This window comes from Bubalus bubalis, chromosome 18 (assembly GCF_019923935.1).
Source record: "Bubalus bubalis isolate 160015118507 breed Murrah chromosome 18, NDDB_SH_1, whole genome shotgun sequence".
NCBI lineage: Eukaryota > Metazoa > Chordata > Mammalia > Artiodactyla > Bovidae > Bubalus > Bubalus bubalis.
The window spans coordinates 25,727,103-25,742,920 of record NC_059174.1 but is presented as its reverse complement, the minus strand read 5'-3'; the positions used below and the strand labels follow the sequence as shown (position 1 = coordinate 25,742,920).

Sequence of the window (15,818 nt, the reverse complement as noted above, 5' to 3'; positions counted from 1 at the left end):
CCTCTGCGATCTCCACTTTCCTCTCCCACATCCTGATGGTCTTCTCCAGGTCCCCGTTGCGGATCTTCTCCCGGATGTACATCATCACCTGTGGAGCTCGGAACTCAGACAGCTGCTTCCGGAGTTGCTTGTTCAGAGCCAGGGCCTTGGCCCGGTCCTGGGTGGGGGAAGGGACCAATTAGACTGTGGGCTCCCTTGGCAGTTCCAGCCTCCTAGGACTTACTGGCCCTGGCAACTCCCCCCCCCCTACTTTCAATGTCGTTCTAAAAATAACGTTTACATTTTCAAAGGAGTGGATGAAATCACAAGATTCTGACTCTTTACAGATCCTGACATGTTTGTCCAGTTCAGAAACACTAAGTGCAGTCTATACAGTCTTTCTTCCTCCCTTCCTTTTTTCCTTCTTCCTTTCCTTCTTTTATTAAGGAACGTGCTTTACTTTTGTTTGCTTAGGGGCTTTTTTTTTTTTTTTTTGCAAAATATACATAACATAGAATTGCCCGTTTTAACCATTTTTAAATGTACAGCTCTGTGGCATTCAGTATTCTCGAATTGTTTTGCAGCCTTCATCACAATCTGTCTGCGGAAGTTTTTCATTTTCCCCAACTGAATCTCGGTATCTATTAAACACTTAACTTCCCATACCCTTCCTCAACAGGCCCTGACAACTACCATTCTATTTTATGTCTCTATGAATTAAAAAAAATTTTTTTTTTGTCTCACTGTGTGGCTTAAGTGAGCTTAGTTCCTTGGACTGCTAGGGGATTCCTTCCCCCATTCTCTATGAATCTGACTACTCTAGATATAAGTGGAATCATACAATAGTTGCTCCTGCATGACTGTCTAATTTCACTTAGCGTAAATGTCTTCAGAGTTCATCCATTTTGTAGCATGTCACAATTTTTTCCTTTCTAAGGATGAGGAAAATTCTTTTACATGTATGTACAGCTCCTTTTGGTTATTCATCCGTCTGTCAATGGACACTTGAATTGCTTCTATATTTCAGCTATTGTAAATAATGCCACTATAAACCTGGGTGTACAAATACCTGTTGTTCAAGTTCCTGCTTCCAAATTATTTGGGGTATATACCTCGAAGACAACTTGCTGGATCATATGATCATTAAGTTTTTTTGAGGAATCTGTCTTTTTAAATTTTATTTTTTTTAATTATTATATAGTAAAATTAACTAGTCTTTTCCTTGAGTGGATTTTGAATTAGCATCGTCCTTTTAACAATTGTTTTGAATAGGCAACACATTCAATCCAAATGGTATAAAAATACAATACTGTGAAGTTAAAAAATAAAATAAAAAAAATAATAATTGCTGCTACACAGTGGAATTTTACCTAATAGATTCTCTATTCCTGAGGTCATTCACCAGCATATAAAATATATTCAGAAAATATGATTTGAAAAGAGAAATGAACTGATCACTAACAAAAAAAAAAATGTACACAATGACAAGCTCCCATCCTACCCCTTGTCCCCAGCCACACAGGTCCCCTTCCAAGAAGCATATACTGCTTTTAGGTTTCCTGTATCCTTCAAGAAATCTCTCAGTTCAGTTCAGTCGCTCAGTCGTGTCCAAATCTTTGCAACCCCATGGACTGCAGTACCCCAGGCTTCCCCGTCCATCACCAACTCCCAGAGCTCGCTCAAACTCATGTCCATTGAGTCAGTGATGCCATCCAACCATCTCATCCTCTGTCATCCCCTTATCCCGCCTTCAATCTTTTCCAGCATCAGGGTCTTTTCCACTGAGTCAGTTCTTCGCATCAGGTGGCCAAAGTATTGGAGTTTCAGCTTCAACATCAGTCCTTCCATTGAACACTCAGGACTGATATCCTTTAGGATGGACTGGTTGGATCTCCTTGCAGTCCAAGGGACTCTCAAGAGTCTTCTCCAACACCACAGTTCAAAAGCATCAATTCTTCTGCACTCAGCTTTCTTTACAGGCCAACTCTCACACCCATACATGACCACTGGAAAAACCACACCCTTGACTAAATGGACCTTTATCGGCAAAGTAATGTCTCTGCTTTTTAATATGCTGTCTATGTTGGTCATAGCTTTCCTTCCAAGGAGCAAGCATCTTTTAATTTCATGGCTGCAATCACCATCTGCAGTGATTTTTAAGCGCTCCACCCCCCAAAAACAGTCTGTCACTGTTTCCATTGTTTCCCCGTCTATTTGCCATGAAGTGATGGGACCAGATGCCATGATCTTAGTTTTCTGAATATTGAGTTTTAAGCCAAGTTTTTCACTCTCCTCTTTCACTTTCATCAAGAGGCTCTTTAGTTTTTCTTCGCTTTCTGCCATAAGGGTGGTTTCATCTGCATATCTGAGGTTGTTGATATTTCTCCTGGCAATCTTGATATGTTTGCATGGATAGAAATCTCTATATTTTACCTTTTTTGACCCAGAGAGTAGCCAATTCTATTCACTTTTTAAAAATATAATAACAGGAAGATTATTAATGAAGGGGTATAAATCATTGTTTAGAACTATAATAAAGCCTGCAGTTTATCAAGCACCTTCACATACACATCTCCTTTCAGTTTTCAGTGATCCCAGGAGGTAGGAAGGAATCACTATCCGAGACTCAGAAACATTAAGTGATTTGCACAGAAATCTCACAAATTTTATCACTCTCAAACACCTGCTACCAAATTCCAGACTTTCTCAATGTTAAAGTAGATGGTTGTGAATATCTGCTTTGAGCCTCAGTTTCTTCATCTAGAAAACAAGACTAGTCAGATAACCTACATAATGGTTATGAGAATCCAATGAAACTCTAAAGTGGCTGTCAGCTCTTAGCATAGGGTATGGTACACAGTCAGTTCAGTTCAGTTCAGTTCACTCAGTCGTGTCCGACTCTTTGTGACCCCATGAACTGCAGCATGCCAGGCCTCCCTGTCCATCACCAACTCCTGGAGTTAATTCAAACTCAGATCCATCGAGTCGGTGATGCCATCCAGCCATCTCATCCTTTGTCGTCCCCTTCTCCTCCTGCCCCCAATCCCTCCCAGCATCAGTCTTTTCCAATGAATCAACTCTTCGCATGAGGTAGCCAAAGTACTGGAGTTTCAGCTTTAGCATCATTCCTTCCAAAGAACACCCAGGGCCGATCTCCTTTAGAATGGACTGGTTGGATCTCCTTGCAGTCCAAGGGACTCTCAAGAGTCTTCTCCAACACCACAGTTTAAAAGCATCAATTCTTCGGCGCTCAGCTTTCTTCACAGTCCAACACTCACATCCACACATGACTACTGGAAAAACCATAGCCTTGACTAGATGGACCTTTGTTGGCAAAGTTAATGTCTCTGCTTTTGAATATGCTATCTAGATTGGTCATAACTTTCCTTCCAAGGAGTAAGTGTCTTTTAATTTCATGGCTGCAATCGCCATCTGCAGTGATTTTGGAGCCCCCCAAAATAAAGTCTGACACTGTTTCCACTGTTTCCCCATCTATTTGCCATGAAGTGATGGGACCAGATGCCATGATCTTAGTTTTCTGAATGTTGAGCTTAAAGCCAACTTTTTCACTCTCCTCTTTCACTTTCATCAAGAGGCTTTTTAGTTCCTCTTCACTTTCTGCCCTCAGTAAATTTTAAGAATAATGATCATACAAAGTTGTATCAATTCAATACATCAATGTATCAATTCAATACACCTTCAGCAATATAAACATGTCTGCACACCGATGAGGACCAGAAAGAGGAAGGAATAACGAAAATGTATGCTGCATGGGTAAGGCAAGAGCCAAAGAACCCCTTCCCTTTTTGGAATTAATTTGGTTTTAGTACAATATGTAGAAATCTGGGGGAAAACAAAATTAAAATATACAACATTGTCCTAAAAGGAATTGGCATCTCTGGGGGAGCCTCATACTAAATCTGGGATCACTGGGATACTTTGAAATAATAAACTCAGCAAATGCACCCCCTGGAGACATTTTGCGGTGTGGGGAACCGGCCAGTGGATGGCATTGTTTCACCTGCCCTAGGGACCAAGCAGGTCTTTATTGGCCTCAATAATATACTGGGCTTCCCCAGTAGCTCAACTGGTAAAAGAACCCACCTGCAATGCAGGAGATCCTGGTTCGATTCCTGTGTCGGGAAGTTCTCCAGGAGAAGGGATAGGCTACCCACTCCAGTATCCTTAGGCTTCCCTGATAGCTCATCCTGGTTCGATTCCTGTGTCGGGAAGTTCTCCAGGAGAAGGGATAGGCTACCCACTCCAGTATCCTTAGGCTTCCCTGATGGCTCAGACGGTAAAGAATCCGCCTGCAATGGGGGAGACCTGGGTTCGACCCCTGGGATGGAAAAATCCCCTGGAGGAGGGCATGGCAACCCACTCTAGTATTCTTGCCTGGAGAATCACATGGACAGAGGAGCCTGGCGGGCTACAGTCCATGGCATTGCAAAGAGTCAGACACAACTGAACGACTAAGCACAGACCAGCAATAATATACTAGTGCTTGTTGATCAGTCTTTCTTAAAGATTACTCCTTTTCTTTTCTCCTCCATCTTAAAACTGAGACTCAGAAGCTTCTCAAGCAAATCTCCAGGTAGTTGGTAAATAGATTGAAATCTGCTCCCCATGAACAGCAACACTCCAGGGGAGACACTCTGCGGTGAAGTTCATCTAGCATGAAGCTGGTCTCCAGCTGGGTATACAGTCTCAACTCTGCCGGCTTTTATCTCTAAGAGATTTCTCCAGAAGCATCAGCTTAGATCTCTTCTAGATCGTAGAAGAGGCACTTCTGCTGCTCATTTCCACACTTGTTTCTCTCCCAGTAGGGAAGCTGGGAGGTACAATCTCTGTACAAGATAATCTCTGGCACTGTCACACTTGAGAAGCTGAAGAAGCCGTGAAGTCACCATCACCCATTCCAAAATCCCAAACCTTAGTGGTGGTTTTGTAGGACCGGAAGAAAGAGGACTGGATCTTCTAGTTCTGAGAGCTCCTTATCCTAGACACCTTTGCTGAGCTTTTCGAGTGGGGCCCCAACAAGGGTCCTCCTGCCTGGGGTTGTTGGAGCCAATAGAATGAGAATGCATTCACTTCAAAAGCAAAGGAAGGTTTTCTTCTTGGATTAAACAAGTGAGATTTAGGAGCACCCACTCCAGAGTGCACCGCTCCCGACAGGCTGCTTTATGGGGATCTCTATTCACTTTTATTTATCCAACTTTTTTCTTCCCCTCAACAAATCTTGAAGAATCTTCTGTATCAGCACATAAAGAATTTACTCTTTTTAAATAGCTGCATAATTTTCCATTGTATGGATGCACCATAATTTAACAAGTCCCCACCCACAGTCACTTAGCTTCTCCATCTCTTGTTACAACAAACAGTGCTATGATTACAAATCTTCGGGGTATACATCATTTTGTAAAAATGCAAATATATCAGTAGGATAAGCTACTGAAAGTGAAATTGCTTATTCTAAGGCAGTGGTTCTCAACCAGAAGCTATTTGCCCGCAGGAGACATTTGGCAATGCCTGGAGACACTTTCGCTTGTCATAGTTAGGGGAGTGCTACTGGGATCTAGTAGGCTGAGGTCAGGGATGCTACTGAATACCCTACCATGCACAGGACAGACCCCACAACAAAGAAGTATCTGACCCAAAATGTCGGTAGTGTCTAGGTTGAGAAACTCTGTCCTAAGCATGTGAGTGTACACAATTTACGGTGCTAACTTGCCTTCTATTATAATGATCAAGCCAATATACTTCTGCAGCAGTGTTTGAGACTGCCTGTTTTCCTTGTTCTCTCAACACAATCTTACTATTTCATCTTTGTTAGTTTAATGGAGGAAAAACGGTACCTCATTATAGCTTTACTTTTTCTGACCCTTATGGGTGAAGAGGAACATTTTTAATATGTTCGAGATTTTTTAGCTTTTTTGTAAACTGTTTAAGTCTTTGGCCTATTTTTCCTACTTTTTGTTGGATTTTTCCTATTAATTTCTAAAATGTATTTACGTTTTAAGAAAATTAGCTCCTTGTGATGTTAGATACAACATTTTCCCAGTTACTTATCTTTTGGCCTTACTTATGATGGGTTTTTATCATGCAGAAAAATTTTTATTTTTATATAGTTGACTTTATTGATTTCATGGTTTATGGGCTTTATATTTTAAATGTCTTCCCCATTCCAAGATCATAATAAAAATGTTCCCACTATATAAATTTAGGACTTTAATGGCTTTATTATTTACATTTAAATTTATGATATGACTGGATTAATTTCACCATTACATATAAGTTCCAAGTTAATTGTTACTAACTGAATAATCTGTTGTCTTTTATTACAATGTCACTTTTATCATAAACTAAATGCATCAATATTAATGTATACTTATATAAATTGGCTTATATTTTTTTCTTTGATCTTCTAGTCTATTCATGGTCTTTTTTTTTTTTTTTATGGTCCTGTTTTAAATACTGTAACCTCATGACATGTCTCAGTATCTGGTAAGGCTAGTCTTCTCCTTATTAAGAATTTTAATTTTCTTATTTTTCCAAAAGAATTTTTGAGTCAGTTTATTTAAACCTTTCAAAAACTTTTGTTATTTTAATTGGAATACTGTTATCTCACAGATCTACTTAAATAGAACTAACATTCTTATGATGTTGACTCTACCTAACCTAGTATGTTATTTTGATTCCTTGCTTCACAAAAGAATCACCATCTTCCGACACTGGCATCACCTGGGAACTAGGTGAAAATGCAGAGTCTCAGGTCATCTATCCAATCGGAATCTGCTTGTAACAAGATCCCCAGTTATTGATTGTCTTCTTCTGGTTTGAGAAGTGCTATTTTAATTCAGTTTAAGGCAACCTAATAAAATTAATTTTTTATTAACTTGTTTTCAGAATGCAGTAAAAATTTGTCAGGAAGTGTATAGTGCATACCTACTATCTGTCTAGAGCAGGACACACGACTGTGGGGAGACCTAAAAATATATTCAGAACCATCAGTGGACACTCTTGTGAGGATGATGATTAGAGAATACCAGAGATGAATATAATGACGAACTAAAGCATTAAGTACTAGCTATGAGGGGTATGTTCAGAAGAGCAGGGACTGCAATCTCACCCAGCACCCCACTTGAAGAGCAGGGTGAAACTACAGGAAAGGCAGGCCACTGTTCCCATGCCCGGCTCCAGGGCAATGGTGCAGGGGAGAGGCTGTAAAAGAGCTCCGGACTGTGGCCTAAGAAATGAATTTTACTTGGAACAGTGTGGGGAGATCATGCCTAAGGACTTTGTGGGAAACAGTGGAGGTCTTTGGGGTGAGTGGTTAAGATCGATCTGATAGTTCCATAGAAGTAGCAACAAGCAAAAAGTAGATCAGTTAGATCTTTAACTTAACCAGGGAAAGAGACAATTAAGAAGAGCTTTCCTGAGAGTCTCTTGGACTCAAGGAGATCAAGTCTGCCATTCCTAGAGGAATCCAACCCTGAATATTCATTGGAAGGACTGATGCTGAAGCTCCAATAATTTGGCCACCTGATACGAAGAGCTGACTCATTGGAAAAGACCCTGATGCTGAGAAAGATTGAGAGCAGGAGGAGAAGGGGGTGACAGAGGATGAGATGGTTGGATGGCATCACTGGCTCAATGAACATGAGTTTGAGCAAACTCCAGGAGATAGTAAAGGACAGGGAAGCTTGGCGTGCTGCAGCCCATGGGGTCGCAAAGAGTTGAAACAACAAATATGGGGTTAAAGCAAGCCTCAATGACTGGCAATGCTTTGCCCCTGTGATCAAGCCTGATGTTAATTAGATCAAGAATGTGGAGCAATTAACGTCTCAGGGTGTTAAGGCAGTAGAGCCATCAGCTAGAAATGAACGGAGGCTAACAGCTAGGTGTGGCACCAATAGAGGCAGACCAGCAAGAGGTTTAGCTGGAAGATGGAAGAGTCAAAGAGAACTCAGCTGAAATCACCCTGGTTGTCAGGGAGATAGAATCCATGAGCGAGGCTGTACCCTCTGAGGAGCCACATCAGAGGCTACTAACAGCAGGAGAGAGAGAGACTTTATTGAATAGTGTAGCCAGATCACTAAACAACAAGCAAAAACAATAACAAGACCAAGATATTGTTGCTAAAATACATTATCTAAAATGTCCAGTTTGCAAGAAAAATTATGAGATAGGAAAGAAACAAGGACATGTGATCCACACAGGGATAAAAAGAGGCAACATAAACTGCTTTTCAGAGAATCCAGAAGAAGGGCTTGGCAAAGTCTTCAAAGCAGCTATCATGAAGATGATAAAGAAACTCAAGGAGGGAACTTCCCTGGTGGTACAGAAGATAAGAATCCTCCTGCCAATGCAGGGGACAAGGGGGTGACCCCTGGTCTGGGAAGATTCCACATGCCAAGGGGCAACTAAGCTCATGCACCACAACTGCTGAGCCTGTGCTCTAGAGTCCGTAAGCAGCAGCTACTGAGCCCACATTCTGAAGCCGCTGAAGCCCATGGACCTAGAGGCTATGCTCTGTAACAAGAGAAGCCATTGCAATTAGAAATCCTTGAAGAGTAACCCACGCTCGCCACAACCAGAAAAAGCCCATGCAGCAACAAAGATCCAGTGCAGCCAAAAATAAATTAAATAAATAAATCTAAAAAAAAAAAAACCTGGGCAAAGGTCTTGAATAGACATTTTTCCAAGAAAGACAGACATGTAGCCAAAAAGCATATGAAAAGATGCTCAATGTCATTAGTCATAAAGAAATTCAAATCAATACCACTTCCCACCTATTGCAAAGCATTGAAGAAAACACCTGAAAATAACAAGTGTTGGTGAAGATGTACAGAGATTGGAACCCTCACACATCCATTTTTGATGGGAATGTAAAATGGAGCAGCCGGTTTGCAAAACAGCTTGGCAGTTTCTGTAAATGTTAAACATAGAGGTACTATATATATGGGGCTTCCCTGGTGGCTCAGTGGTAAAGAATATGTCTGCAATGCAGCATATGGGCATGCTAAGTCTCTCCAATTGTGTCCGACTCTTTGTAACCCAATGGACTCACCAGGTTCCTCTGTCCATGGGATTCTCCAAGCAAGAATACTGGAGTGGGTTGTCATGCCCTCCACCAGGGGATCTTCCCAACCCAAGGACCAAACCCATGCCTCTTACGTCTCCTGCATTGGCAAGCAGGTTGTTTACCACTAGAGCCACCTGGGAAGACCCTATGCTGCTGCTGCTGCTAAGTTGCTTCAGTCGTGTCTGACTTGTAGAGACCCCATGGACTGCAGCCTACCAGGCTCCTCTATCCATGGGATTTTCTAGGCAAGAGTACTGGAGTGGCTTGCCATTGGCTTCTCCGGAAGACCCTATGAGAAAAGGCCAATTCACAGAGACACTAAGCTGATTAGTAGTCACCTGTGGCTACCTAACAGAAGCAGAAGATATTAAGAGGATATTAAGAGGCAAGAATACACAGAACTGTACAAAAAAGATCTTCATGACCCAGATAATCACGATGGTGTGATCACTGACCTAGAGCCAGACATCCTGGAATGTGAAGTCAAGTGGGCCTTAGGAAACATCACTACAAACAAAGCTAGTGCAGATGGTAGAATTCCAGTTGAGCTATTTCAAATCCTAAAAGGTGATGCTGTGAAAGTGCTGCACTCAATATGCCAGCAAATTTGGAAAACTCAGCAGTGGCCATGGCACTGGAAAAAGTCAGTTTTCATTCCAATCCCAAACAAAAGCAATGCCAAAGAATGCTCAAACTACCGCACAATTGCACTCATCTCACACACTAGCTGGAGAAGGAAATGGCAACACACTCCAGTATTCTTGCCTGGAGAATCCCGGGGACGGAGGAGCCTGGTGGGCTTCCGTCTAAGGGGTTGCACAGATTCGCACACAACTGAAGTGACTTAGCAGCAGCAGCAGCAGCAGCACACGCTAGCAAAGTAATGCTCAAAATTCTCCAAGCTAGGCTTCAGCAATACGTGAACTGTGAACTTCCAGATGTTCAAGCTGGTTTTTAGAAATGGGAGAGGAACCGGAGATCAAATTGCCAACATCCGTTGGATCATCGAAAAAGTAAGAGAATTCCAGAAAAACATCTATTTCTGCTTTATGGATTATGCCAAAGCCTTTGACTGTGTGGATCACAATAAACTGTGGAAAATTCTGAAAGAGATGGGAATACCAGACCACCTGACCTGCCTCCTGAGAAATCTATATGCAGGCCAGGAAGCAACAGTTAGAACTGGACATGGAACAACGGACTGGTTCCAAATTGGGAAAGGAGTATGTCAAGGCTGTATATTGTCACCCTGCTTATTTAACTTATATGCAGAGTACATCATGAGAAATGCTGGGCTGGATGAAGCACAAGCTGGAATCAAGATTGCTGGGAGAAATATCAATAATTTCAGATACACAGATGACACCACCCTTATGGCAGAAAGTGAAGAACCAAAGAGCCTCTTGATGAAAGTGAAAGTGGAGAGTGAAAAAGTTAGCTTAAAGCTCAACATTCAGAAAACTAAGATCATGGCATCCGATCCCATCACTTCATGGCAAATAGATGAGGAAACAGTGGCTGACTTTATTTTGGGGGGCTCCAAAATCACTGCAGGTAGTGACTGCAGTCACAAAATTAAAAGACACTTACTCCTTGGAAGGAAAGTTATGACCAACCTAGATAGTATAGTTGGACCTTTGCCAACAAAGGTCCGTCTAGTCAAGCCTATGGTTTTTCCAGTAGTCATGTATAGTTGTGAGAGTTGGGCTATAAAGAAAGCTGAGCACTGAAGAATTGATGCTTTTGAACTGTGGTGTTGGAGAAGACTCTTGAGAGTCCCTTGGACTGCAAGGAGATCCAACCATTCCATCCTAAAGGAGATCAGTCCTGGGTGTTCATTGGAAGGACTGATGTTGAAGCTGATACTCCAAATCTTTGGCCACCTGATGCAAAAAGCTGACTCATTTGAAAAGACCCTGATGCTGGGAAAGATTGAGGGCAGGCGGAGAAGGGGATGGCAGAGGATGAGATGGTTAGATGGCATCACTGACTCCATGGACATGAGTTTGGGTAGACTCCGGGAGTTGGTGATGGACAGGGAGCCCTGGCGTGCTGCAGTCCATGGAGTCACAAAGAGTCAGACACGACTGAGTGACTAAAGTGAGTGAGTGAGTGGTTGGCGGGTGGGCATGAGGTGAGGTAAAATGAAGGACATCTAGTGGATCCGGGGTTTCTTTCTGAGGTGATGAAAATGTTCTAAAATATTCAAGTTGATGGTTATGCAACTCTGGGAATATACTATAAGCCACTTGAATCTACACTTTAAATTGATACATTATTTGATACATGAATTAAATCCCAATTGAGCTGTTTTTTTTTAAAGTTAAGAAAATGAAAATATACTAAGTAGTTAACGCCAGCTTTTAAAGATTGATCTCACATTTTACTTGTCATCTAAGGAGTATCAACCCAAACAAAGAAGGACCACAGGAATTCCGCATAGAGAGAACACCCAGATCTTTGCTTTGATTTTGTTACAGGCCACTCTGTACTGAAACCAGCTTTTCTTTTTTTTCCCCAAAGGATTCAGGCTCTCCACCAAGAATACGATGCGGACGCCATGGCAAAACTGAGTCAGATGTAGTAATCCTGTGGCTTCGGGACTGTTGTAGGCAGTGTCGGGGACACTTCAGACTCATTTGAGACAATGACAGTAATAACTGAACAGGTGGATGGTTGTAAGAGGTTGACAAAGCACCCTGTCTGATCACCGCAACAAAGGCTATGACACCTTTTGCCTGGATGCGGAAACTGACATCTGTCTACTTCAAAGGCTTATTCAAGGCAACACCAAACTTGATGCCAGGCCTTCAGAATACAAGTCCAGGGCTCATTGTCCCCCATCTTCCCCCACAAAGTCCCTTTTGAGAATCCCAGGTGCATTTAGGTTGTGGGAATTCAACTCTATGTGCTCAGCAAAATACTGAGATTACTCAACCCCCATGCAGATGGAGGGAGCTCAGATGTTCGCATGGTGACCACAGGCCCTGGAGTGCACTGGGACAGAGGTCACAAGTCCACCATCTGAGCAGCCATCATACCAAGTGAGAGTTCCATGTTTAAAAAGCTTTCTCTCCTTTGCATAGAACGTTATCATTTGCTGTGTGTTCTTTTTCTTATATTGGTTACATTATTACATGCACTGTACATTTTTTTTGCCAGATTGAACACACTATACTTTGAATTTGGTACCTTATGAATCACTTAAGGAATTCTCAAGGGTGATTTGGACTCTGTGGTTTCTAGATGATTTCTGCCTCTAGATTCTAACCCAGCAGTAATTAAAATGCCAACACCACAGACTAGGAGCTTTCTCCTCTGATGGCCCAGAACTATTTTGATTTTTCTGATCTAGGCTTTTCTAGACAAAAACCAAGGTGGCTGACTCAAAGTCCTTGTTGACAGAAGGAGAAAAACACTATAAAGAGTTTTACCCTTGCCTACCTCCTCTGCTTGTAGGGTTTCTTTTTCAATTTTTTCAAGTAACTCTTTTCTCAGCAAGAACTCCTTGGTCAGATTGAGGGACATTTGCATGGCCTGGTGTAGCTTGCTCTGCAATATAACAACACGGGAAGTCTTGAGCAAAGATGATCACCACAGGAAAAAGAGACAGACAACTCTTTATTCAGCAGAATAGCAGGGCCATCCAGGAACTTGGGTCTGTCCTTCTTATGACTCCAGATTTTCAGAATCCTGGTGCCTAAGAGGCAGGGGAGGAGAGGACCTCGGGAGGCTTCTCACCTGCAAAGCACCCAGACACACCTAGACCCAAATCCCACCCCACCGTTTACTAAGAGAACCTCTCTAGACTTGGGCTGACTGCTTTGTAGGGTTGTGGTGCTTAGTCACTCAGTCGTATCTGACTCTTTGTGACCCCATGGACTATAGCCCTCCAGGCTCCTATGTCCATGGAATTCTCCAGGCAAGAATACTATTGTGGGTTCCCATTTCCTTCTCTAGGGGATCTTCTCAACCCAGGGATCAAACCTGGGTCTCCTGCATTGCAGGTGGATCCTTTACTGTCTGAGCCACCAGGAAAGGCTTAACAGAGACAAATCCTGGTAAAGTGTTGAGCACAGTGCCTGACACACGGACAGCACATGGCATATGACCACCATCATTTGGACAAAGAGGTGGATGCTACTGTGAGCATGTGAGATCTCACATGTGAGGTCTTCCCAGACCAGGAATCCAGCCCATGTCTCCTGCAACGGCAGGCAGACTCGCTACCATGGAGCCACCAGGGATGCCCCAAGGGGCTCCCTTGACTGAGACTCACTCATAAAACTCACAGAAGACAAGACACTGTGTCTGTCTCCTTCACGGCTAAACCCTCAGCACTTAGCCCTGGGCCTAGTGTGCCACAGGTTCTCATATATTTAGTAATAGAGGCAAATTATTCTACATATTTTTTTATTATTTTAGAAATATGTGTTTATTTGGTTGTGCTGAGTCTTAGATGTGGCATGCAGGATCTTTGTTCTTTAGCTGCAGCAGCATGTGGGATCTAGTTCTCTGACCAGGGATCGATCCCAGGTCCCTGTATTGGGAGCAAGGAGTCTTAGCTACTAGACCACCAGGGAAGTCCCATTCTACATATTTTTAATGACGTCTCACACTTGGGTGTTTGACATTAAAATGAAAATGAGCCAACCTGTTGCCCATCCATCCATAAACATACACCTGGATTTTTAGCAGTTTTTTGACAATTCTGACTGAGCACCTGCTTTGCCATTGTCCTCAGTGCTAGGGCCACATCACTGACCAGTCAAGCTCTGTCCTGGTGGGCAGTCACAAAAACCTGCTTCTGAGAGGGGAAGCATTGGCCCATGGTTCCCAGTGGAGTCCCCATTCAAACGCAGGTGAGGCCTGACTCTACAACTCACCAGTGCTGGGCCCTGCTTTCCCCAGGAGACCTGAGAACTGAGATACAGAAAAGTCAAACTGTCTCTCTCAGCTTCAGGCTGTGTCACCTTAGGTCCCCTGTAGGTGTCTCCTCCCAGCTTCACCATCTGCTTGCTGTTATTCTCAACAGGCTGACAGGCACCCTAGCCCCTGGGATTCTGACCAGAATGGCTCCCATCCTGCCCACCACGGCCTGTGTTCCAGCTGCTTGGGTATCACCATCAATCTGCACTACGCGTTCTGGAGCTCAAGACCTGGGCCTGGCTGTCGTATTAGTATTTTATAGCCAGTAGCTCCACTCTAAAGCCCTGACTTTTCCCCACAAGACCTGACTGGCCCTGGGCCACTTAGTTGATTCCTCAGGATCAGATCAAGGTCCAGTGTGGTGTAACCACATACCTCGCAGCTCTCTAGCTGGACACAAGAATTTCAGAATGTGAGCATGACCTTGTCTACACACACTTTGCCAGTGGAAGGCAGTGGTAAGGCGGGACATGCACTGGACTAGGAGCCCCAGCTCCATCACAGCATGTGGCTTGAATCCCGCAATTACTCTTTCTCTTTCAGCCTCAGGTTTTTCATTTGTAAAAGGAAAACATTGAACAAACATAAGCCTAATATAAACACATTCGAATTCACATTTTTAAATGACACCGTGTGGACCAAATGAAGTTTACTTGTGAGCTACCTAAGTCCATGGCTGCTGTTGCCACCAAGGCACTAGGCCAAGGGTCAGCAACCTTGTTCTGTAAAAGGTTAGATGGGAAATATTTCAGGCTTTGCAGGCCAAGAGGCAAAATTGAGGATACTGTATAATTATATTAACAAGAGAAGAAAACAAACTGCCACAATTGTTTTATTGATAAAATTCAAAATGAAATAATTAAGTATAATATTTTGGGATACCGGTCTACAAATGAGAAGAATGAAATTTCTAGGGGAGAAATCAATTTTACTTAACTGGGTGTCAAAGGGAGTGTTCTCTATCAAAATCAGTTGCAAATGTTCTTCTGTAAAAACCACCCTTGTCTCCCAGGCCAGTGGGCAGGATAGATGGGCCACTGCATCAGACAGTTGCCAGCAGAGTGACCAGACCGCCTGGTCTGCCAGGGACAGGCCATGCTCATGCCCACAGTCCCTGCTTAATTGTCAATATTGCCACTTTTTCACCAAAAACAGTTCTGTGTAGATAAGGAATTATTTAGTAGGTGTGTTTTTTTTTAATTTATAGCTAAGATGATTTCCTTTGCAGAGTTTTAAGCAGGGAAGTACTTATCGTTGTTTATTTGCTCAGTTGTGTCTGACTCTCTTACAATTCCATGGATTGTAGCCCACCAGGCTCCTCTGTCCATGGGATCTCCCAGGCTAGAATACTGGAGTGGTTTGCCATTTCCTTCTCCAGGGCATCTTCCCTGTTAAGACAGGGATCGAGCCCAAGTCTCCTGCATTGGCAGGCGGGTTCTTTAACACTGAGCCACCAGGGAAGCCCCAGGGAAGTGCTTATTACAGACTAAATTAAATAGAGCCCTAATTGTGGCTGGTTCTTAAAGCTCACAGTGCATAAAAATCATCTGGGGAGTTAAAAAAAATGTATGGCTCTCACCTCTTAATTCAGTTGGTCGGGGTTGAATTAGTGTGTCTATCTTTTTTTTTAAAAAAAAAAAAAAAAGGGGGCTCCTCAACTGGTTTTAACACATAGTCAGGGTTATAGAGACATTTGGGGGATTTTACGAGATATGGCCAGAGAAGGCAATGGCAACCCACTCCAGTACTCTTGCCTGGAAAATCCCGTGGACAGAGGAGCCTGGTAGGCTGCAGTCCATGGGGTCGCAAAGAGTTGGACACAACT

The 15,818-nt window shown here is 42.9% G+C and overlaps 1 protein-coding gene across 3 annotated transcripts in view; it reads right to left on the bottom strand.

Moving 5' to 3' along the window:
• Positions 1–15,818, bottom strand: part of CCDC113 (coiled-coil domain containing 113) — a 32,271-nt gene that overhangs the window by 1,155 nt on the left and 15,298 nt on the right. For 2 of the 3 annotated variants that reach the window (XM_006072603.4, XM_044931943.2), the window contains exons 7-8: positions 12,509–12,616; positions 2–157 (exon numbers count right to left, since the gene is read on the bottom strand). In XM_006072603.4, the coding sequence (XP_006072665.1) occupies positions 2–157; positions 12,509–12,616 (264 nt within the window). The remainder of the gene's footprint in view (position 1; positions 158–12,508; positions 12,617–15,818) is intronic. The other variant, XM_044931942.2, reaches the window with a different exon arrangement.